This window comes from Balaenoptera physalus (genome assembly GCF_965194825.1).
Source record: "Balaenoptera physalus genome assembly, chromosome: 6".
Taxonomy (NCBI): domain Eukaryota; kingdom Metazoa; phylum Chordata; class Mammalia; order Artiodactyla; family Balaenopteridae; genus Balaenoptera; species Balaenoptera physalus.
This window is the reverse complement of record NC_138885.1, coordinates 68072414-68095670: the sequence shown is the minus strand read 5'-3', so window position 1 is coordinate 68095670 and position 23257 is coordinate 68072414. Positions and strand designations below refer to the sequence as shown.

The following is a 23257-nucleotide window of genomic DNA, read 5'->3' as shown; positions in this document are numbered from 1 at the left end:
CCATTAAAAGTCAACAAGTGGCAACCATGGCTATGTTGATGATTCTTTTTTTCCAGCTAACAGGTTGATTATATCTGATGCCTAACATCATTAGAGATAAGAGGGTATTTAAAAACTACTTCAGAAACAAAGTAGCCATTACAAATTTGTGTTATCGCTTTTTCGTAGCCTGAAATCCTGGTCTAGTTGTATTTAAAATCTGATGAGAATAACATCCATCAGTTTAAAGTAAATCTTTATGTTAGAAACTGAGACATCCAAACACAAAAGAATATATGCTGTATGATTCCATTTACATAAAATAGAAATTTATAGTGACAGAATGCAGATAAGGGGTTGAATAGGACAAGGGAGTAGAGGTATAGGCTGCAAAAGTACATGAAGATACTTTAGGGGGTGTTGAAAATGTTCTGAATCTTGACTGTGATAGTAGCATCTGTCAGAACTCTTTGAGTTGTCCACTTGAAATGGATACAGTTTATTGTATGTAAATTATACACTAATAAATTGATTTCTAAAATGAGTCATTTTACGATGCATTTAATGTAGGAACTTGCTGATTGTTAATGACCGCTAGGTAATAAACTTAAAGCTGTAACCCAGTTTAGGCCTGCCTCAGCTCATCTACAGTAACATCCTACTTACCTGGAGGTCAGACTGTTGCCAACCTCGGGTCTCCAAAATATGGCCAAGAGGCTGGGAAATGCGTTTGAGTGGCTGAATAGCTGCCACAGAGTCCATATGTTTATAGCAAAGGAATGCTCAGGAATCCCTACTGCAGTCTATTTAATACAGCTTTATATAAACTATTAATAAGTCCTTTTGTCTTTTTTCTAAACTTACTGCAGGTTAAAAGTAGTGAATTAAAAGAGGAACACAAGTGATAACCTGCAAAGAAGATTTTTTAAATATAAAACTAGATTCAAGAACTATGAGCTCAATAATTAGGGGAAGTGAAGATCTGGGTAAGGCAACTCAATACACTACAATAGCCCCTGGGATATTTCTGTATTTAGACACTAAAATTTTAGTAGTACATTCATGATAATGAACCTGAGCCTTCAAGAAAAATATTAAATCATAGTTTGTATATGATACTTAGAATTGTGTAGTTTATACAGAAATGATTAAATAAAAGCATTTTCTTGTTTAAAGGAATTAAATAGTAGGAATATGGAAAATGTATATGATCATGTGGGTTTTGTGTTTGTAACCCCCCCACACACACTTATACACATTTACAGAACTCTACAAGTACTCGCACACATATGTAACTCCATGCTTTTGTAAACTTCTATAGTAGTGTGACTTTATACTGAAGTAATAGACTCATGAAAACAAAATTTTAATAAGCTTCTAGTGGGAGTGGTCACGAACTCTTGAATAAGCGAAGTCTATTTTCATTATACAAATACATTGATTCTTTCTGGACCTACCCTGATTTTAACAAGATTGTAATACTTTTCTTTTTTTTTTTTCTTTCACACACACACACACTGTATTTTATTTTTACAAGAGATAAATAAACTGACACCAAGCATTGTAAATGGATGACCACAACAAAAGCAACAATGATTGCAATTACCAAACACGAAACACACTCAAACTATGTCATAATATTGACATTCAGTCCAGTAATCCTCCACTGTAACAGCTCCTTTACTTTGCAGTGAAAATTGATTTGTATATTTTTTGCCTCTGAGTCCTTGTGGGATTTTTTTTATTATTATTAAACAGAAAGTCATAAAAATTATAATCATCCTCATCAGTTCACTCAGTCCCATGTAATTAATTTTTTTTTCATCTTGATCTTTTGTTAGCACTTTTATGAATTCATCAGTTTTCCATTAGAGTTCTGAAAATGCTTATTCATTCAGTTCAGCAGTATAGTCAGTTACCAGAAACCTGTACTTGTCAGTCTTTTCCATGAATTCCTTGAAGATGAAACCCTTTTATAGGAACATTTTTGCGAAAGCATCAGAGTACACCCAGAACTGTCTGTAAATGACAAAAGACTTAAAAATGATGATGGTTAAAGATTTGATGGAAGTTCATAATAATGCAATTGACAAGGAAATTTAGTTATTTCTGAGATATACATTTTAAAGTAATAACTAGAATTATGACATAACATTATAGCAGAACATGTAAGATTTTTAGAAATTTCATGTAATGTCTGAAACATTTATATTAACATATTTCCATGCAAATAACCCAAAGAAAGTTTAGTATTAGTTGTTTTTTGTTTGTTTGTTTTTTTATACTGCAGGTTCTTATTAGTCATCAATTTTATACACATCAGTGTATACATGTCAATCCCAATCGCCCAATTCAGCACACCACCACCCCCACCCGACCGCGGTTTTCCCCCCTTGGTGTCCATATGTTTGTTCTGTACATCTGTGTCTCAACTTCTGCCCTGCAAACCAGTTCATCTGTACCATTTTTCTAGGTTCCACATACATGCGTTAATATACGATATTTGTTTTTCTCTTTCTGACTTACTTCACTCTGTATGACAGTCTCTAGATCCATCCACGTCTCAACAAATGACTCAATTTTGTTCCTTCTTATGGCTGAGTAGTATTCCATCATATATATGTACCACAACTTCTTTATCCATTTGTCTGTCAATGGGCATTTAGGTTTCTTCCATGACCTGGCTATTGTAAATAGTGCTCCAATGAACATTGTGGTGCATGACTCTTTTTGAATTATGGTTTTCTCTGGGTATATGCCCAGTAGTGGGATTGCTGGGTCGTATGGTAGTTCTATTTTTAGTGTTTTAAGGAACCTCCATACTCTTCTCCATAGTGGTTGTATCAATTTACATTCCCACCAACAGTGCAAGAGGGTTCCCTTTTCTCCACACCCTCTCCAGCATTTGTTGTTTGTAGATTTTCTGATGATGCCCATTCAAACTGGTGTGAGGTGATAGCTCATTGTAGTTTTGATTTGCATTTCTCTAATAATTAGTGATGTTGAGCAGCTTTTCATGTGCTTCTTGGCCATCTGTATGTCTTCTTTGGAGAAATGTCTATTTAGGTCTTCTGCCTATTTTTGGATTGGGTTGTTTGTTTCTTTAATATTGAGCTGCATGAGCTGTTTATGTATTTTGGAGATTAATCCTTTGTCCGTTGATTATGATATGTGTACAATACTTTTCTGTAAGTAAACATATACATTTACTTATTGGCTGGACGTAATACTTAATAGTATTTCTCTAATTTAATGGTAAAATGAAAACAAAGGTAGCAGAAGTTATTATAATTGGTTCACTACATTAGAAAGGTTATTTTTCATTTATTACTTCCAGTTGTCAATATGTTATCCAGAGCATTACAGCTCTTCAAATGATAAACAATATATCATGGTAATTACCACTTTCTAAAAATTACACGCAACAAAACTGTAGTAATCTGCTTATATTTTGGCAATTCTGTGTTGCTCACAAGTATTTTTTAGAATACATTTATTGTTACATTTAGCTGGCCAACTTAGGGAAAAGTATTAATGAAGCCTTTACTAATTCTATTCAACAGTAATGAAGCATTAACAATTTTCAAGATAGAAAATCTGTCTTGGGACAAACTCTGGTAGCTGTAGGCAGAATGGGTGCAGTTTGCATAGATTCAAAAAGGTCAATCAATTTTAAATATAGAGGGAGATCGAAGAATCTCAGATAATTATGGAAGTTTTGGCTGGTTGACAGGGTGGGTGGTGGTTCTATTAAGCGATGTTGGAGCAGGAATGGCTTTCTGAAGGGGTCGAAGAGATGAGAGAGTTGATAAGTTTGGTAGGGGACCTGTTGATTTGGCCGTGCTTAGAGATGCTTGGGGAGAATGGTGTACATGAAATCAGGCTGGGCTAGGAGGCCTTCCAGGGAAACTATAAAGCAGTCCTTACTGATGGAGAAAAAGAACCATTTTACTTTCAACAATGGATTGGGTTTTTAATATTTTTGTTTTGTTTGGGGTTTTCGGTTTGTCTTTATTAGCCTGCCTATTGTACTGTTTTAGGAGCTCAGATCTCTTAGTTGTTTCATCTATTATGTGAGGGAGTTGGATTAGACTGGTGTTTCTCTAACTTTAATGCACCTAAAATCACCTCAGGATCTTGTTAAAAATGCAGATTCTGAACCTGAAGGTCTGGAATGGGACCTGGGGGCCTTCCAACAAACATTAACAAAGGATTAGACAGTCACAAAGGTTTCTTCTAATTCCACAGTCTTATCTTTCAGGCTTAAGATTTTTGTAAAGTAGGAGAAGCTGGAACTATTATACTTTACTCTTTCAACGTACATTTCTATTTCATGATTGGCAGGTGTACCAGTAGCTATAGATAAGGCTCAACAAAACACATTATTAATTAATAGCTCTGCCAGGCATTATAGTTCCAGAAAATTAAGTCATCTGTTCTTCTTCCATATATGTTTGCCTGGGTCATATGCATTAAATTATCTTAACATGTTCTCATTTTTAAAATCTTTCATTATACTTTTATTGGCTATGAAGATGAACAGTTGACTGAAATATGAGGTGTGTTTCTGTGATGGTGTAAATTTGTATGGTACATACCTTCTTTTCTGGAATGATATTGACATACTTGCTTAAATAAATTATCTTTCCCAACCTTACTCAATCACTAGTCAATATAAAACATGGCATCACTGGCTGTGTTACAGAGGAGAGCAGAAAGCTTTTATTTGTGCATGTTTTTGACTGTGACATCCATTGACTTACCCCTGACATTCTGTATAATGATCACTGGTTAATAACAGATTACGATAGAAATGAGGGAGTTGGGGGTTGTCAAGAATGAGCAGGTACAGGAAGAAGAGATGAGTAGGAGAGAAATTTTACAAATTTAAAGATGCAAGATACTATCACTATAATTGTATACAGAAGAGATTTTACCAGGGAATAAGCTTCTCCCTGCATTTAAGGGACTTTGGGGGCCTCTTGAACAGGTCATCAAGACTGGCCCTACTTATCAAGTCTTTGCTTGGATTTGGCTTCATTACAACAGTTCTGTTAACTGGTATCCTAAAGACATAAAGGAACTCATCCACCCGTTCATAATTAAGAAAGGTTCACTGGATTTCATGGAAGTGAAATTCTAATACATATAGTTATATTGTGAGGGATGGTCATTTATTAACATAAGTAAAATTCTAGACATTTCTTAAAGGTATCAATATTTTAAAATGTTAAATTGCTACTACTTAATGCAGTATTTGTAAAAACAAAGCAAAACAAAAATAAAAATACCCCAAGTTAACATTATCATTCATTGACTTCTAAAGACTTTTTGAAAAGAAGGTATAACTTTATATCAAGAATGTTTTCCTTTTGTCTTTAATTTAAACAACAGCTTGTCTGGATAGACTATCCTCACCGTACTTTTTCTTACCCTCAACACTGTATGGTTATCATACCACTGTTTTTGACATTTATAGTTACTAAAGAGAAATCTAAGAACAGTCTTGCTTGTCCCCCAGTATGAACTGTTTCTTGCCTGGTTATCTGAAAAATTCTGTTTATTCCTCAAATTTAGTAACTTAAACTAGGATACATTTTAATGTTGTTAGTTCTTTAATAAACTTATCCATCAAACAGGGTGCTCTTTCATTATTGAGATTTAGTTCTTTCTTTTCTTCATGGAATATTTCCCAATTTATATTTCTGAGTAATTTTTCTGTTCCATTTGTTGGCATCTGAACCTCAGGGGCATTTTTTTATGTTCTATTGTCTTAGCCTTCTGTGTTTGTTATCCACCCTGTAATTGATTTACTCTTTTATTTTTCCTGTGCATTCAGTATGTTTATTCAAGCCTTACCTCCATGCCACCAATTTGTTTTTCAGTCTTGTTGATCCTATTCCCTACCATTTCTAGTTATTTATTAGATTTATAGTAACATTTATTTTGATACTCAATTTGTTTCTCTTAGCTCTATAATCTCCCTTTTCATGTCATTATTTTAAAAACTCAACATTGAACTCTCTTATTAAATTTATATTCTTAGATTCCATGTAAAGCACTTATAAAGAATCTGTTTCTGATTGCTTCTTCTTCCAGGGTAAGGTCTTTGACTGTCATTTGGATGCTATATTCTTTGCTTTTATTCTTTAAACAAATTTATTATAAAATAAAACATACAGAAAAGTATATAAAACTTATATGTACAGTATTAAAATAGATTGCATTTAAATATAAGTGAACTTATATAATCCCTACCACATCAAGGTATAATATTTTAATGGTAGTCCAGAAATTTCCCATGTTTCCCTTTCTTATTATCTCTACCTTCCTCACTGTAGTTAACCACTGGACTCTCTTCTTTTTCATGCTTTTATTTATAGTCTTACCATCCATATGTATATTCCGATATAATGCAGTTGGATTTTGCCTGCCTTTGGACTTTATATATTTGAACCACACTGTATGTACTCTTGTGACTTGTTCTTTTTTCTCGACATATTTTTAAAATTCATCCATGTTGTTGCATGTATCCATTTTCCTTGCTGTTTAGTATTTTATTGTATTAGTCAGGGTTCTCGAGAGAAACAGAACCAATAGGATGTGTATATATATGGAAAGAGATTTATTACAAGGAATCAGCTCACGTGATTGTGAAGGCTGGCAAGTCTAAATCTGCAGTGTGGGCTTGCAGGCCTGAGACCCAGGAGAGCCAGTGGTGCGAAGTCCAAAGGCAGTCTGCTGGAGAATTCCCTCTTGCTCAGGAAGACCAGTCATTTTGTTCTATTCAGGTCTTCAACTGACTGAATAAGAGCCACCAAATTATGGAGAGCAGTCTGCTTTACTCAGAGTTCACTGACTTAAATGTTAATCTCATCTGAAAACACCCTTCCAGCTGACATAGAAAATTAACCGTCACAGTATGTGTACCACAGTTTTGTTTGTTTGTTTGTTTTACTGGGAATTTGTGTGGTTTCTAGGTTTAGGCATTTTGAACACTGTTCCTGCTGTGTGTGTGTGTGTGTGTGTGTGTGTGTGTGTGTGTGTGTGTGTGTTTCTCTTCTAGTGCACATAATCACTCATATTGTCTGGAATATTATCTAGGAATAGGATTGCTACATCATAGGTATGCATGTATTAAACTTTACTAGATATTTTAAAACCATTTTGTTAAACAGTATGCCTGGTGTTGGTTATATTAGTGGCTCTGTATCCTTGCCCGTTCTTGGTATTGTCAGACTTGTAAAATTTCATCATTCTAAAGATATAATTTGTATTTACTGGACTACTCTTTGAGCATCTTTTCATGTTTACCCTCTTGGTGTGGACCTATTTTTGTCTGTTGTATCTTATAGTCTTCGATTGTGATAAATTTTCTTGAATTACCTTTTAGATTTCTTCCCCTTCTGTTTTCTCTTTTCTCTTTCCAGACCTACTATTATCTAGATGTTGGACTTACTGGATTGATTCTCTATCTTATTTTTTTTCTCTATTTTTCATCTTTTTGTCTTTTTGCTCTTCTTAAATATTTTCCCAACTTTATCTTTCATTTCTTCTTTAAAATTTTCATTTATATTTCCTTTTTTACTTATTTTTCTATGTATTCTATATTTATTCCTTTTCTTATAGCATCCTAATGTTTCTTGCTGAATCCTATTCAATAATAGAAATAGGAAACATCCCATTTTTGTTTCTTTGAAGATTGATAATTTAAAAAAATATTGTCATCTCTTTGCATGGTTTGTTTCCTTCAGCTTGCTTTGATTCTGTTTGTTTATCTATCTTTGTCCTTCATGAGAGAGATTTTCCTCAGATGTCAGGTGGTCCTTAGCTGATTGCTCATATTTAAGTTTATTTGGCACTAAGTGGATAGAACTAGACAGATCAATAAGAAAAAGAAGGGCTTGAACAACGTTATACATCAGTTGGACCTAACAGACATATACAGAACACTCACCCAACAGTCCCGGAATACACGTTCTTCTCAAGCACACAGGGAGCATTCACATATCACACGTTGGTCACAAAACAAGTCTTAACATATTTAAGAAAATTGAATCCTATGAAATATCTTTACCAATCACAATGAAATAAAATTAGAAGTCAAGAGCAGTAGGAAAACTGGAAACTTCACAGATATATAGAAATTAAACAATACACTCTTAAATAACCAATGGATCAAAGGAGAAATCACAAGGGAAATTAGAAAATTTCTTGAGGCAAGTAAAAACTAAAAAGTTGACTGGTAGTTCTGGGAGCTTGAGAGAAGCCTCCCAATTATAGGGTGATGTCTCTATTCTTAAGTCTTTTCAGTTGAGCTGATAGGATTTCCCAGAGAAGAATCTTCCACTCTTATAAGGAAAGGTACAAGCCTTCTAACCTGGTGGTGAAGAGAGATGAAGTCTCAATCTTCAGGATTTAAAACTTTCATTTAGTTTTCAGGATGGTATCTCTGCCTTCAACTCTGTCTGGCGTTCCTCAGTTCAAAATCTCCTTGATTTACTGTCCAGAGAACAGAGCTCAAGTCTTCCACCAGAGTGGGGAAGGGGTTGCACTGGGGACAGGATTAGGGAGTGTGGGGGGATGTCTAACTGTTTCTTAAAGAGACTTTCTTCAACTCTTCTTCCGTATCAGTTCCACCTTGCAGAGCTGCCTGGTGCCACCTTTGAACGTTTAGTTAGGTACATTGGTTTGCTTCTTTCTTGAAGATGATTTATTTTGCCAAGGGAATAGCATTATGAGTTCACATATTTTAACATTTTGCCTCACTTTGCCATCCAAAATTATACAACAAGATAGAAAAAAGTAGTATCCTAACAAAATTTTAGATGGAGAAAATATTGTGAAATTGTATATAGCTAAGTTCTCTCTCCCTTAGCCTTTCTTAGTCAATCTAAATTCATTTTGTAGTATTTAAGTGAATGCCTCATCATAGTCTTGTCTCTGTTTTAACCCTTGTTCTGAGAGTATGTTTATGATTAGAAGAATTTATGAAACATTTTTATTTCACCACTAGATTAGCTTCTTTGACTCTGCTAAACAATACACAAATACATATTTGTGATAAATAAAATTGTTTTCCTGTGTTGGTTTCTGGAAATAGTTCTAACATTTTATTGTTAACTTAGACAAGTGTGTTGTATATGTTTTGTTTTCTGTTTGTTAACAGAAAACATCTGTTAGCTTGGAGCTTTCCTTTGGAGATACTTCCAAATACTTTGGCCTCAAATCAGAACTAATTCTTGGTTTTAGAAAAAGTAAAGTAAGATCCCAAAGGTTATTCTTTGTATATATTTTCATCACTTTGTACCTCTAGATTGAGTTTTTTATGAGTGTGATTTACTTGCTAAAAAATAGAAAGGATGGTATTAAGGGTTTTGTTCACTTTTTAAAGCTAGCTGTTGGAATTATGTATTTTGAAATTCATCTGAATGCAGCGGGGCACAGCATTAAACAGTTTTTCAAAACATGAAAACCAAAACCTGGAATCACTGGAGAAAAAGACATTCTTTTTAGAAAGTTGTAATTATGTACAACAGTAGCAGTTCAGAGCAGATTATCCCAGTCTTTCTATTTGTTAGCTACAGTACCACTTTGGAAAAAGTGAATTTTCATCTTGTTGAACTCTGTCTAGGTGAGGGTTGGACCTATACAGTTTCAAACATATTCATCAAAAAATGAACAGGTATGTAAAAGAAAGGGCAGAAGCAGGGAATAAATATAAGAAAAAGTGAAAAGAATATTTTCCTATAAAAATGCAGGGAAAATGGTTTAGCATTAACAGTTTTTACAAATCAATACTCTGCCTTCAAGAGTTCAGTAGTTGTCACTAGATCCATTTAATATGTCCTGCTTTCAATACAAGTATATTTACTGACCTTTCTTCCTTGAAATCAGAAACCTGACTCCCAACCCCCTGTGGAAGAACTCTCCCAGCTTCTCTCCTCCCCTCTTTGCACTCTGTTGTATTTCCACTCAGTTAACCACGTAGTATAAACATACTCAGGGGTATCCTGAGTAAAAAAAGTCACAAAGAACTCCTTGTCTTTCATTGACTGTAAAGTCAGCCCAGGCAGAGATATTCCTATACAACCAGCATTACCAATTATTTATTCAACTGTCTTCAGTGCATATTTATCGAACATCTTTTGTTTTACTTTATTGTTTGGTAATCATTCTGTCATTCTCTGCAGAGGTCTACGCTAACAGAGGAGAAAGGGGACTACTGTTGAACGTACTATATACAGTTGACCCTTGAACAGTATGGTGGTTAGGGGCACCCTCTGCACAGTGGAAAATCCACATATCACTTATAGTTGGCCCTCTGTATCCATGGTTCCAGATCTGCGGATTCAACCAGCCACAGATAGTGTAGTGCTGTAGGATTTACTGTTGAAAAAACCCATGTCTCTAAGTGGACCAGTGCAGTTCAAACCTGTGTTGTTCAAGGGTCAGCTGTACTTAGCTTTAACTTAAATATTCTTATGTAATCCTCACAGCCATGTAATGTTATTACTGTACAGGGTAATGTTATTCCTGTTTTCTAGATGCAGAATCTGAAGAATGATTTTCCCAAAATCACTCAGCAAAGTGGCAGATCCAGGATTTAAACTTAATTTGTCTGATGCTGAAGCCTAAGTTTTTCTGTTAAACACATAGGACCCAGGACTTGCCTGTCCCTGTCCAAACCGTATTTCAAGACTGCAAAGGTCTTTTGTACTGGGACATAAACAGTAGCTCTGAGATCTTATGTAGGCTTAAGTGTAATATTTCAGATCTAGTTAAACAGTGAGTTTCTTGGTTTTCTTAGTGTGAGGGAGATACTGGATTTACTTGGTTTCATGTATCACTGTAGAGAAATGTAACTTTTCTGTATATGAACAAGGTTATACACATTATTATAATCATTTTTTAGAAATCAATCTAAAGATGAACTTTTTAAAATTCAGCAATTTCATCTTGTCTTTGTATTGACTTCTTTTTATGTTTGTTTATTTCCCATTGAGGTTATCAAGGAAACACGAACTTTATTATGAACTACCTAATATTTAAGAGTTCCTGGGTGTCTTGTTAAATGTTTGTTGTATAAATGACAGTCTGTGAGCGATAAGTTTTATAAGGAAGGATTCTTTATTTGCCCTTAGATTTGGCATCTCCTTTTTATGGCTCTTTTTGTAGAATAGACACACTCATTCCCCACCTTACTCAAAGAGTCTCTGTCATGACTTTTCAGATCAAGGAAGGGGAGAAGTCTCTCTGTCAGTCTGTAGGGCGATGCTATTTTTTATGTAGCTTCCAAAATAAAAGAGAGGGATGTTCACAGTAGGCATACAAAGCTTATAGTTCCTTTAGTAAAAATGATGCAATTTTTCTTAAAAATTCAATCATAATTGTCATAGTTCCAAAATGGAAATTCATTTTCTTGTCCTTTGATATTGTTTTAATCAACCCATATTATGAATTATTTTAGTTATCTGATCAGCTTCCTTAAGGCTGGAAGCTTGATTGAACTGGAAGTCTAGAGCTTAAGTACAGGCTGAAGAGGAACTGGGGATTGTGCATAGGGTCTCTTAAAGTCACTGAGTTGAGAAAGAGAAACGAACAAACTTATTTAGACTTTTTTGCCCAATAACCTAGAGGTACCCAGGAAACTCTCTCCTTGGATGGCTTAGAAACAGCTCCATTGTCAAGTGCCAAGAAATCTAACCTTAGATTCCCACTCTTTCGATTAACCATCCCAACCCACGTAGGCCAGTTCAGCCATCTTCCCTTCCACCCTCTGCTCCCATACTTCTCAGATTTCAGAAGACAGTTGAGTGACAAATGCCTGCCACCATTACTTAGATAGTCTTTATTTTAAGTGCCATACCCATTGTGAAACTGCTTATTGTAAAATCTTAAGCCCCTGCAGGAGTAAAATGGTCTAAATCCCTTATTGAAATGCCTCTGAATACAACTGAAATATAAAGGAACTTAATGTTAAACAATGTTGTGTTTATTGCTATATGAACCTTATAAAATTTATGAAGTGGCTATGTTTATTTCTCAATAACAGATGATGAAAATTAGTGAAAAGGAAATAGCAGTATATTAAACTGAGAAAAAGTTTATGTTTAACTTTGGTGTAGAAATTTTACCTTCCAACTTTTTAGACCTGCATTATAATGAAAATTTACTTAGGAGAAATATGTCTTTAACATTAGAGGAAAATGAGAATGGAAAAGTGGAATTATATGGATCATTCGCTTGAGTATAAATCAAAATTTAATTGCTTTTAAAGAACCAAAAGGTAGATCAATTTTATTTTAGAAGAAGGACCAGCATGGATAGAATATTGGGTTCTAGATTAAATAACTACTAAAGTCTAATTTGAACGACAGAAACAGAGATACCTTAGGCCACTATTAAAAATTTTTTTGTTTCCCTTTTTTAGGGCACATTTAAAGTGAAATCTTAAGAAGGTTCTAACTCCTGTCCTCCTGAAATGTAACCTATACCAGAATAGTATTGTTGCATAAGTTTGCAGTTCTATTTAAACACTTTACTTAAACAGCTATTAATTTAGTATTTTAGTCCATCTCTGTTCTGTGTACTTTTAACAGTGAAATTAAATATATCCTTTCTGATTTGTTTAGTTTTAAATTAGGCTCACTCGGAGCTAGCTTCCAGAGACTGTGACTTGGCCCTTGGTGCCTTTTAGCATCAGCTTTTATTAAAGTCAGTGCATGTTCTTGTCTTTGTCATCTTGGAAGGACACTGATGCTAGTCATGCCAACTTGGATCCATTTCCAAGGTTTGCCACAGGAAGCAAAATACTGAAATTATCATAAAATAAATCATTCTTCAGGTTTTTAAAAATGTCACTGAAAGATGACTCGAAAGTGAGAACAGAATTTCTAGAGTTTAATAGTTGATAACTTATATGCCCTATATATATTGCAAGCATATCTTGCCCAAACTCAACAAGCAGACAGAAGAATGACTATGTAAGAGGGAAGAGCAAGTCCTTGACCCATGGCTAGAAATAGCAAAAGTGTGTTTCTGTGCCATCCTGCTCTACTGTATGACTCAGGTTCTGGAATCAGCTCTACTTTAAATGATTGCTGGCATCACACTCAGGTGAGCCCTAAAGGGAGCTTTCCCATTGAAAGACATGAATGTTGGGGTCTGAAGTACATTGAATACTTTTATTGATCAACTTGGAGAGAACATGCTAATATAGAAATTTCATATATTATGTAGTTGACCAGTTGACTATTGAATGTGTTCTAATAGTATATGAGGTTTATTTTCCCCTGTTTTTCCTACAGGCATAATGAAGTGGCTTAAAAAAGGTGAATAAGAACAAGGTTTTCCTTCTAGGGTAGGCATGCTTTTGGCTAGTTATCCCTAGTTGTTGCAGATTCATTCTTTGTGTTCAAAAGTGTAATTTTCCATATTCCAGACGACTCATAGAGATTAGCCACAGTTTATTTAAACAAAGAAGACACACACAAAGCAATAGTTTTAAATATTTTTTCAGAAAGAATTCACTTGCTTACTTTTCTTAAAAACATCTTTCCCATTTCATTGAGGCAGATTTGGAAGTCAAACCAGAAACTTCAGGCTCTACTACGATGGAAAGCACTTTGTTGGGGAGAAGCGCTTTGAGTCCATCCACGATCTGGTGACTGATGGATTGATTACTCTCTATATTGAAACCAAGGCAGCAGAATACATTGCCAAGATGACGATAAACCCAATTTATGAGCACATAGGATACACAACCTTAAACAGAGAGCCAGCATACCAAAAACATATGCCAGTCCCGAAAGAGACACTTGATGAGAAAGATTCTACAGGCCAGGATGGGGTATCAGAGAAAAGGGTAAGCTACCATGAAACCACACTTTGTCTTCTTCTGTTTGGGGTTCTTATAAGAAAACCATTATTGCCAGAAGAAATTGACTTCTCCACAGTGCTTTGGAAAGGATATGCATTTTCCTTAATGTCTAGTTTCTGTGATGCTGAGCTTTGATATATCTAATTCTTGTTCAGTTAAAATATGTCAGGTATATTTTTGTACTCCTGATTATTTCCTATTTTATCAGTTTCACAGTTTTAAAAATTTGTTGGAAAAATGACTCCTAGTAAAGAAGTTCAGGGGTTTTGGTCAGAAGCATAACTTACACTAGCTATATTACATAAAGAATTAAGGGGGTCATATTATCTATCAAACTTACTTTGTTTCCCTTAAAGATAATTTACTTTATGAATAGTTCTGTTCTTTAGCAAATTGATAGATAATATGTATTCTCAAATATACATGATTAAATTTCAGTCTATCAATAACTGTTATACTATTTTGAGAATCAGTTAGTCTTGAGTAACAGGAGAATTTATCTCTTTATGGACTTATGAAGTAACTGAATCCGGAAGGTATACTTTTCTTTAATTATGAAAGACAATTTAAGTTTTTCATTTGTCATATTTTAATTGTAATGTGTTTAAGGTTAACATCAGAAGTTTTAATTCCTCGGCATTAAGATAATTTTACTTCGAAAATTGTCCCGAGCCTCCCTTTCATCCCCCAAGAAAAAGTGAGAATTTTCTCATGTTTTATATTGTGTGGGATTTAGTTGGGATAATTTTATGTATTTTAATTGTCATTGTGTTAGCTAATTCTTATATATTTTTGAGTATCTTAAGTTGCCATATTAAAGAAATGTAGTATTATATAGTCATTTGAGCTTGATTCTGTCACCAAATAGATTTGTGCTCAAATTCTATCATTTTACCAGTTGAGTGACTTCATCAAGTTACTTAAATTCTCTGTGCTTTAATGTTCTTATTTGTAAAGTTGTAATAATCAACTTCTGAGGATTGACTGAATGAGATAGTATGTATAAAATAATCAAACAGGGCTTGGCACAAAGTAAGCGCTCAATATGAGTTTGGTGGTAATGTTACTGTGACAGTCATATTACCTCATGGCAGCATCCTAAAATACTTCCCATTATCTTGAAGTATTTAGGTACAGAATGGAAATTTCAAATGTTCATTGTCCATTTCAAATTTTAGTTTCTGGCAGATCTTACTTAGAGTGGCATTTTGTGGCTGCAGAGAAACCAACATTTTAAACTATAGTCTGTAGCAAATAGTTTTTCATACACTTAAATTTGTTAGGAACTACACGTCTTTTTTGGAAGTAACCAGAATTTAGAGTCCTAAATGCATGCTGTATTTAATATTGTTCTTTTCACTCTAAGTTCCCATTTTCTCACTTTTGGTTATTTTTCATTCATGGCATTTTTCAGTAATGCTTGTATTTAAATATCTAATACCGATATTGTATGTTATGAAGATGTGCCTTGAATATTCTGAGTTAACATCTGTGAAATATTTTTTTAAATACGTACCTGTGAGTCTTTCAAATTTGATCAACCTAATGATAACCTTTGCTAATGTGTTCTGTGTACATTTTTGTACATTAAGGGACTCAAGCTACAGACACTTAGCTGTTTAACGTTGGGCTAGTCATTTAACCTCACAGGGCCTTAGTTGTCCCTCCTACAAAATGAAAATAAATACTCACAGAGGCAAGAGACTGAGGTAGCTAGTGCCTAGAGGACGCTTTTAACTCTAGGATCCATGATGCCCTATGTATTCTGGCAACATTACCTGTTAAATTACCTGGATTTTTTTGTGCTGAAGGCCAGTGACATAGAGTGAAGTAGCTAGCCCAGAAAGTGTTTCTCTTCAGCAAGCCTTGATTAAGAATCATCTCTTAAAAACTACTCTGCTTTAAACTGCATGCATCTTAAATCTAGTTGGCTTAAAATCTACTCACTCAAAACTAGATTTATTTTATTTACAGGTGTCATCCAACAGGACAGGGATGATGACCTGTTCAACAGCTTGAAACATTGATTCCCTGTCACAGTGGATGACATTTGTAAGTAAAGACAATCATGTTTAACTGATTTAAGATACCTACTGACACAAGTGTGGTTTAATAAACATTTTACTGGGTCCCGCATAGCTAAATCCCCTCTCATTCATCAGTCCTTTTCCTCAGAGGCAAAAAGTGTTGGCTTTGCAGGAGCTAGTATGCTGTTGTGGAAAGGATAGTAGCGTTGGAATTAAGAGCTAGGTTCAATTACAGGCATTGATTTTTCTGTGTCACTTTCTTTTTCACTTCTCTGTCACTTTTCAGTCTCTCTGTGGAGACTGTTTCCCACCTTTTAATAGGAGGGCTTTGGACTAGGTGACATCCAAGGTCTGGTTTATATAGTCTGTGATCCTTCAGGGAGTGCAGGTTTTGTAGGAGAGAGAACACAGCGCGAGGAAGAGCACTGAGGTGGGGTCTAGAAAGGAGAGATCTGTTTTTTTCTTATCTACTAAGTGTATGACCTTGGGACAATCCCCTAGCCTGTCTGGACTTCACTTCCTCCGTATATGAGACAAGGGGTTTTCTACAAAACATTAATTTTACAGGATTTTAATAAATACTTACTGCAGAAAGGGTTCTGTGCTCAAATAGGTTTGATAAAAATTAAGTTTTTTTAAAAAAACGTAACCATTTCTTTTCTGGAGGCTTCTCAGCTTTGCTAATGCCTAATGTGCATCACGACTCTCAGGACTGCTCCCAGACTTACCTGAGTCACCTCGCCACTCTTCAGAACATTTTGGGAAAATAATGTTTCATGAAACCAACTTTGGGAAATTTTGAACCGGATGATCTCTTAAGGCCTTTCCTTGTTCTAAAATCTAATTATGAGAATTCTACGCGTATTTTTTTTTTTTTTTTTCTAGTCCTTAAGGTATAAGTTGAGTGTCTGAGCTTTTGTGGAAGGTTGGCAGGTTTTATGGCCATAAAGTTTTTTTGCCACAGAAAGTGAATCCTGAAGATTCTTTGTTGTCCCTAGGAAATCTGGCGGCCTGTTGTGTGGGGAAAAATTTTTTTTCCAAGCATTATCTGTGTCATTTTTCTCATTAACTAATTTTTTTAAGATTATTTTTTTATGTGGACCATTTTTTTTTAAAGTCTTTATTGAATTTGTTACAATATTGCTTCTGTTTTATCTTTTGGTTTTTTGGCCACGAGGCATGGTATCTTAACTACCCAACCTTAGCTCCCCAGCCAGGGATCGAACCCACACACCCTGCATTGGAAAGCGAAGTCTTAACCACTGGACCACCAGGGAAGTCCCTCTCATTAACTATTAAAGTTGCTTCCTCAGCTTCAATATCAGTTAGAAACTTGTGTGTGTGTGTGTGTGTGTGTGAATGCTTTTTTCAAAACATTCTTCTCTAGTTTACTCATAAAATTTGTTGTGATTCCTAATCATAAATCAAAGAATCATGGAGTTGGAAGGGGCCTTCAAGGTTACCGTGTTTCAGAAGGAATTTAAGCATACCCTCTGATGTTGAAATTCCTTCTTTGATATCCCTCTCTCTTTTTTTTTTTTTTTTAACATCTTCATTGGAGTATAATTGCTTTACAGTCAATTAGGAACTTTAAATGTCTCTCAACATTTTTGAAAATATTTTTTAATCATGAAGCTGTAGCATGTTGAAAAGCCAGACTTCCTTCTCTTCTAGAACAGCTTACCTTTGGCAGTCTAGATTGGCCAAGAGCCCAACTTTTATTAGTTAATTTTTAAAAATTTATCTTGGAACTGTATTTGAATAGTTTCTTCCAAGTAGTGACTATAGTACACTTCAAGTAGTGAATATAGTACACTTGCTTCAACAGATACTGGACCTATGGCAGGATGCAATGGTTTTATGATAATTTTACACTTATTAGTAACGTAACTTTAAATCTTCGAAAACCATGCTTTTGAAAATGTCTCACATGACTGTTAGCAATATAAACTGTCAAATAAAATACATAATTTGCATTTCAGAAACCATACTGTGAGTCAGAACTCTGACTCTAGCCAAAACCTCTTTACTTTCAGACTTAGTCCTCCAAGCTCCGAACCTGTCTCACATGTAAGAATGACCTGTGATGGCGAGGGGTGGCAAAATCAGCTTGTTGGTTTTATGGAAGTTCACCAAGCTAAATAAGCTACATGTGTCTATGTGTGTGTGTGTGTATATGTTTTCTTTCCCTGGAAGTTTGGAATGAATGCAATTCTTGGCATATTTTCATATTAATTTATTCTTAAGGAGTTTCCTGTACATTTAAATTTCATGTATCAAAGACTTCTTTGGGGATCGCCAGACTGCATATGTATCGAAAAGTCTTGTGAAACTTGAAGTTGAAATGAAAGCCCTGCCAAAAACTGCCATAACTACTGGAATTCTTTGGTTACCTCCATAAAATGACAGAAGTCTTTGTCCCTGTCAAAGGAGCACGTGCTGTCTGTCTGGTAATTGCCTTAGTCTCCCACAAAGCCACTCTTCTAAGTGTTTTTACTTTGCTTAAAAATACATATAACACATTTTCTGTTTCTGTATCATCTCAATGTAGAAATCAGCAAGAAAAATACTTAAATTTAATCATTATAAAAATAACAATACCAGAGGAGTGGGTAGCATGAAGCAGTCTGAAGAAAACTGTATTTGGTTTCTGGATTTTGTGTTTTCCCAGTCTTTTGGGCCTTTTTTTCTCCTTCCTTGTTCCTCCCCAAGCTGTGCTCCTCTTGTTCTCCTTAACTCTGCCTTTATCCACATCCATCCCTCTTGCCCTTCGTCAGATTTACATGCCCAAGTCTCCTCTGTGGCTTGTTCAAGGTTAGGATCAGTTGTTCAGGGTGAACAGGCCCTTAGAGAACTGCCAGATGTGCCCAAGGTCACTTATTTGTATTAAAAAATCAATTTAGTAATTTATGAGGAGACTACAACTTCCATACAGAACTTCTAATAGTGGGTTTGTCCTCCTCTGTAACTGTCCTTCTTAAGAAATCAAATACAGTTTAAAGAAAAAGAAAAGCATACATGGTCACTACGTAAGTATATATTAGTCTGTGTGTTCTTAGCAAGCCCTTAACCTCCCTGGGTCTCAGTTTGCCTCATCTCTAAAATAAGGTCTATGGATTCCATTGCACTGGTGGTTATGAGTATTAATGAGATTTTGTAAAGTGGCCTTCCTTGTATGTGACGCATTATTGCACTCTAGGCTCAGAGCGATCACCAACCAGATGTCCCTTCATGGGTCTCAGTACTGTTCCCCCGCCTTCGCTAGAAACAGCGTATCCAGGTTTCTCTTCAAGATCTGTCTTTTCAGTGCTTCAGTTGCCCTCTGAGTTCACAAGATAACATCAAAAGCCTCCTACTTGCTTCATCAAAAAGTGGAGTTTCTCTTAACAAAGACTGTGATACCTCTAATTGTGTCCAATTGAGAAGCCTGTGTCTTTGCCCAGTAATGTGCTAATGACTTTTAAGGCTAAAATATGTTATTTGCCTGTCATATGTACATCTTAGTATTGACCAGTATTCTAACTCTACTTCCCCTAATTGTAAGACAAGTAAAGCCTTCTGGTCCTCTTCCTGTCAGTGAACTATTATTGAACCTGCACTCCTTGTTGAGACTGTTAGGATCTCTCAAATCTCCCCTAACTTCTAAGTCTGCTTATTCTCTTAACTCCAGCTGGGTAAACCCTCTCCTTCCTTTGCCTTAATGTCTTCACACTTTATTTTCTAAGTAGTCTTTCACGAGCTATCTATATAAAGAAATTCTGTTAGTCAAAAGTTGTCTTGGAACTTAAGCAAGTTAAGAGCACAGCAGAATATCATCCCCATTTCTTCTTTGGTTTCCATGAACTAAGTCATCTCCTGTCAAAATTAATTGCATTTAATTCAACCTCCTATTTGTAAGGAAACAGGCCAGGCTCTGGAAGTAATAAAAGATGTACAAGATTTAAGCCCTGCCTCAAAGAGCTTATATTTTAATGTTTTCATTGTTTCTACCCTATTTAACACAGACATCCTGATAGCAAGAGGCAAGCCACCTGTATAATCTATGTAATATTACAGGTGTTCATCAAATATTAAGTTGGACTTACTCTGATTTGAGCTTGCTACTATAATAGCCCAGCAGATTACAGGAAACACTTTTGTAGATAAGAACGCTAATTCTTCAGAATCAGGAATCAGAAATTAATAAGACATTCTGGCATCTACCCTGGTTTCAAAGGCTTTAATCCCTCAATATTGTTTCATTTCTGAATCAGCACCTTGAGTTTTACATAAACAGTTGTTGACTAAATGAACAAATGAATAAATTACTATATTTTATGAATTCAGCCAAATCCAAGGCCCTAATATAATTCAGTCCTAAGACTGAGAAAGAAAAGTATACTAATTCAACTTGATACTCTATATTTTTCGCTTTAAGAGCTAAGAATCTTTAGAATGTCCCTGTGAGTCAGGGAGGGCCATTCCTCTTTCCACAGATATACCATTTGAGTTACAGAGAAATTATCTTTGTGATATGCAATAGTTTGTGAAGGGTGGTGGGTAGATGCACCTCCTTAGGGATATGCTCAAAGAAGCCAACATGGCAGAGGGCATCTCCCCAAACTTACATTGTCAGTCGTGTGTCAGGACAACCTAGACCCCATCAGAGAATCATACTTGAAGTGATTAATGAAAACTCAAATGGGGCCCAGGAAATTGTTTGCATGAATCTCAGCTGTCCTTCCATCTTATCACCCACAGAAAGGATTAGTAATTGAGAGCCATTAGGGAAAACCAGATGGAAAGAGGAAGATGGAAGATAAACATCAGTTCCTTAGCTCCAAAGAACCAGGCCAACGGAAGACCAAATCGTAATTTTCCAAGCCAGCTGCAGTTTTGGAAGATTTCTGTATATGAGCCAATTAAATAAATAACTCTTAATTTACTGGTTTGAGGGTTGGAAAAGGAAGCTGTTAGAAATTCTTTCATAGTTGCTATTTCAGAGCCTTTAGCATTTTGGTGGGAAAATAATCATTGATGGCAAGATCCCCGTCCATTAACTTTGTGAAACAGAAATAAACTCTGGTGGCTTTATGATGGGAATAGCATTTTGGGGTCCCAAGCAAGTAGAGACTATCAAGCAATAATCTGGCCTTCCATGTGGCTCACAAACTAACTTTGTGGGCAATTCTAAAAGAATCAGCTCTCTAGTTTTAGTAAATCCTTACATTAGATCTTATGCTTAATGATTTGGATCTATAATTTTCATCTTCTGCTTTTTGCTCCATATTTCCCCCTTATATTTGGAGTCATTTCTCTTTCCCCCTAATATTTAGATCTCTCAGAGACTGATAAGTCAAAGCCATGCCCTGAGCCTTTTTGTAAATTATGAAAACTTAATAGTTTTATATGGCCTCATAAGTTAGTCCTGAACTCTTCTTGGGTTTCCTTCAAGTTACTATAACTGGTCAAAAATGCTCAAACCTGAACTTTATATTGCAATAATTAGATTCTTTCAGTAAGAAATTATAGACATCTCTAGTGGCTACTATTTGTACCCTTATTTATATGTCTCCTTTTAAGTTTAGTGCTGCTACATTATTTTCACTGTGGTTTGTTCAGTAACTTGAATGAATCAGCCCTGTTATCCTCTATTTCCTTAGCTTCTGAAACCATCCAGTGAAAATCCACTGATGCTGTAGGTTTGCTGATGACTTATTTTACATTATTAAATTTTACATCTCATACAGCTTAAACATTTTCCTTGATAATTTCTAAGTTACTATACTTATTTACCAGCAGTGTTTGATAAAAGGCCACCTTTGCTGTAAAATTTCCCTCCAAAAGCAGAAGCTTTTATATAAGCTGCAGATTGTTTAGCACCTTGTTAAGAGATTTATACCTCCCTTCCTTTTGCCCACTCAGCAGGAAGAGATCCCTGATTGTGGATATAGTTTGCTTCATAACTTTAGAATAATTTTGGGCTGCTGCCCAAGTTCATAGTAAGGAAAAAACTGGTGCCCTATGACTTGAGGAAGTTCTGTTTTTCTATGTAACGGGGAAAACTCTACAAATGAGCCCATACCTCTTTATAGGCTTGTTTTCCGAGAATTCTTTATAAGTGAAATTTGTTGAGTATAATTTACATACAGTAAAATGTATACAGTTACATATACAGTTTGATGAGTTTTGACAAACGTATGCACCTGTGTAACCACCACATACAATCACATATAGAACATTTCATTACTCCAGAAAGTTCCCTAGTGCCCCTTTGTAGAAAATCCCACCTCTACCCCCTGCCTAAGGCAACTACTGATTAGATTTCCATCTGACAAGAAATTTGTTTAATGGTTGATATGACAGGTGACATCCTATTTAATGTTTTAACTTTCTATATTTATAGCACTTCTGACCTCCATCTTTTTTCTTTTTATTTATTATAAACACATCATCTTATTATCTTTGAATACCTATCTTCATTATCCCTGATTTTAGATGTAAAATTTCTCAGGTCATGTATTTTTAGGGAAATATGAGCAACAAAGGAATTGTTGGTATGTAGTAGTGCTTGCAAAATACTATAACTTGTTGAAGTTAAGCCCTAGCACTGTGGACTCTTCACTTTTTAATCTGTAATAGGGACTTTAATAAATTTGGGTGCACAATGAAAGAGGGTTCTTAGGTGCAGGGAGGGAGATCTGCTGGGGTCTTGGACCTGAGCCAGAAGAACTCAGTCAGCCCTCCTTTAATCACTGGCTGTTCTCCTTGCCATTCCTCTCTGACCTGGGCTAGGTCCCATGGCAGGGTGTTAGTCACGGTCAAGTTGATGGAAAAGAAGGGTGTCCCCTGCTCTCTGAATGTGAACTGTTACTACATGGTACCAGGTATCACAATGAGAAAAACTACCATTTCTGCTTCCTCCTCCCAGTCTACTCCAAGGGAAAAAGGCATTCTTTGTGGCAGTGATATGATTCCAGAATTCCCTATGGAACACCACTAAAGCATTTTTTTTTTTCAGCTTCATTGAGACCACTAAAGCATTTATATTTCTCTCCCTATGATCCTTGAAAGCATGCAGGTGCAACCCACTCAAGAGTCCTGTAGACCAGAGTTCTCTGCCCAGTCCCAGGTGAAGAGTGACATTCTCTTGTGTAACAAGCTCCCATGGGAGGACTATGGGTCGTATAAAATTCCTGGAGAAATGGTTATAACTTTTCTCCTGTCTCCCTCAAAAAAGCCTACTGGAATGTGAGTGAATGAGAAAACAGTGAAAAACAATAAGAACATAAAAATCCCACCAAATCCTACTATTGATGGGTAACATAACCAATAATATTCTGCTGTTTATCCTTCTAGAGTGTGTGTGTGTGTGTGTGTGTGTGTGCGC

The 23257-nt window shown here is 35.5% G+C and overlaps 1 protein-coding gene across 5 annotated transcripts in view; it reads left to right on the top strand.

Annotated features, from left to right (window-relative positions):
• The window catches only part of CHN1 (chimerin 1), a 201601-nt gene that overhangs the window by 101248 nt on the left and 77096 nt on the right, over positions 1–23257 (top strand). For 3 of the 5 annotated variants that reach the window (XM_082465445.1, XM_082465446.1, XM_082465447.1), the window contains one exon: positions 13558–13846. The exons of 1 other annotated variant lie outside the window; for it this stretch is intronic. In XM_082465445.1, coding sequence (XP_082321571.1) covers positions 13558–13846 — 289 coding nt within the window. Of the gene's footprint in view, positions 1–13557; positions 13847–15833; positions 15914–23257 lie in introns of those variants that run through there. One more of the 5 variants, XM_082465449.1, reaches the window with a different exon arrangement.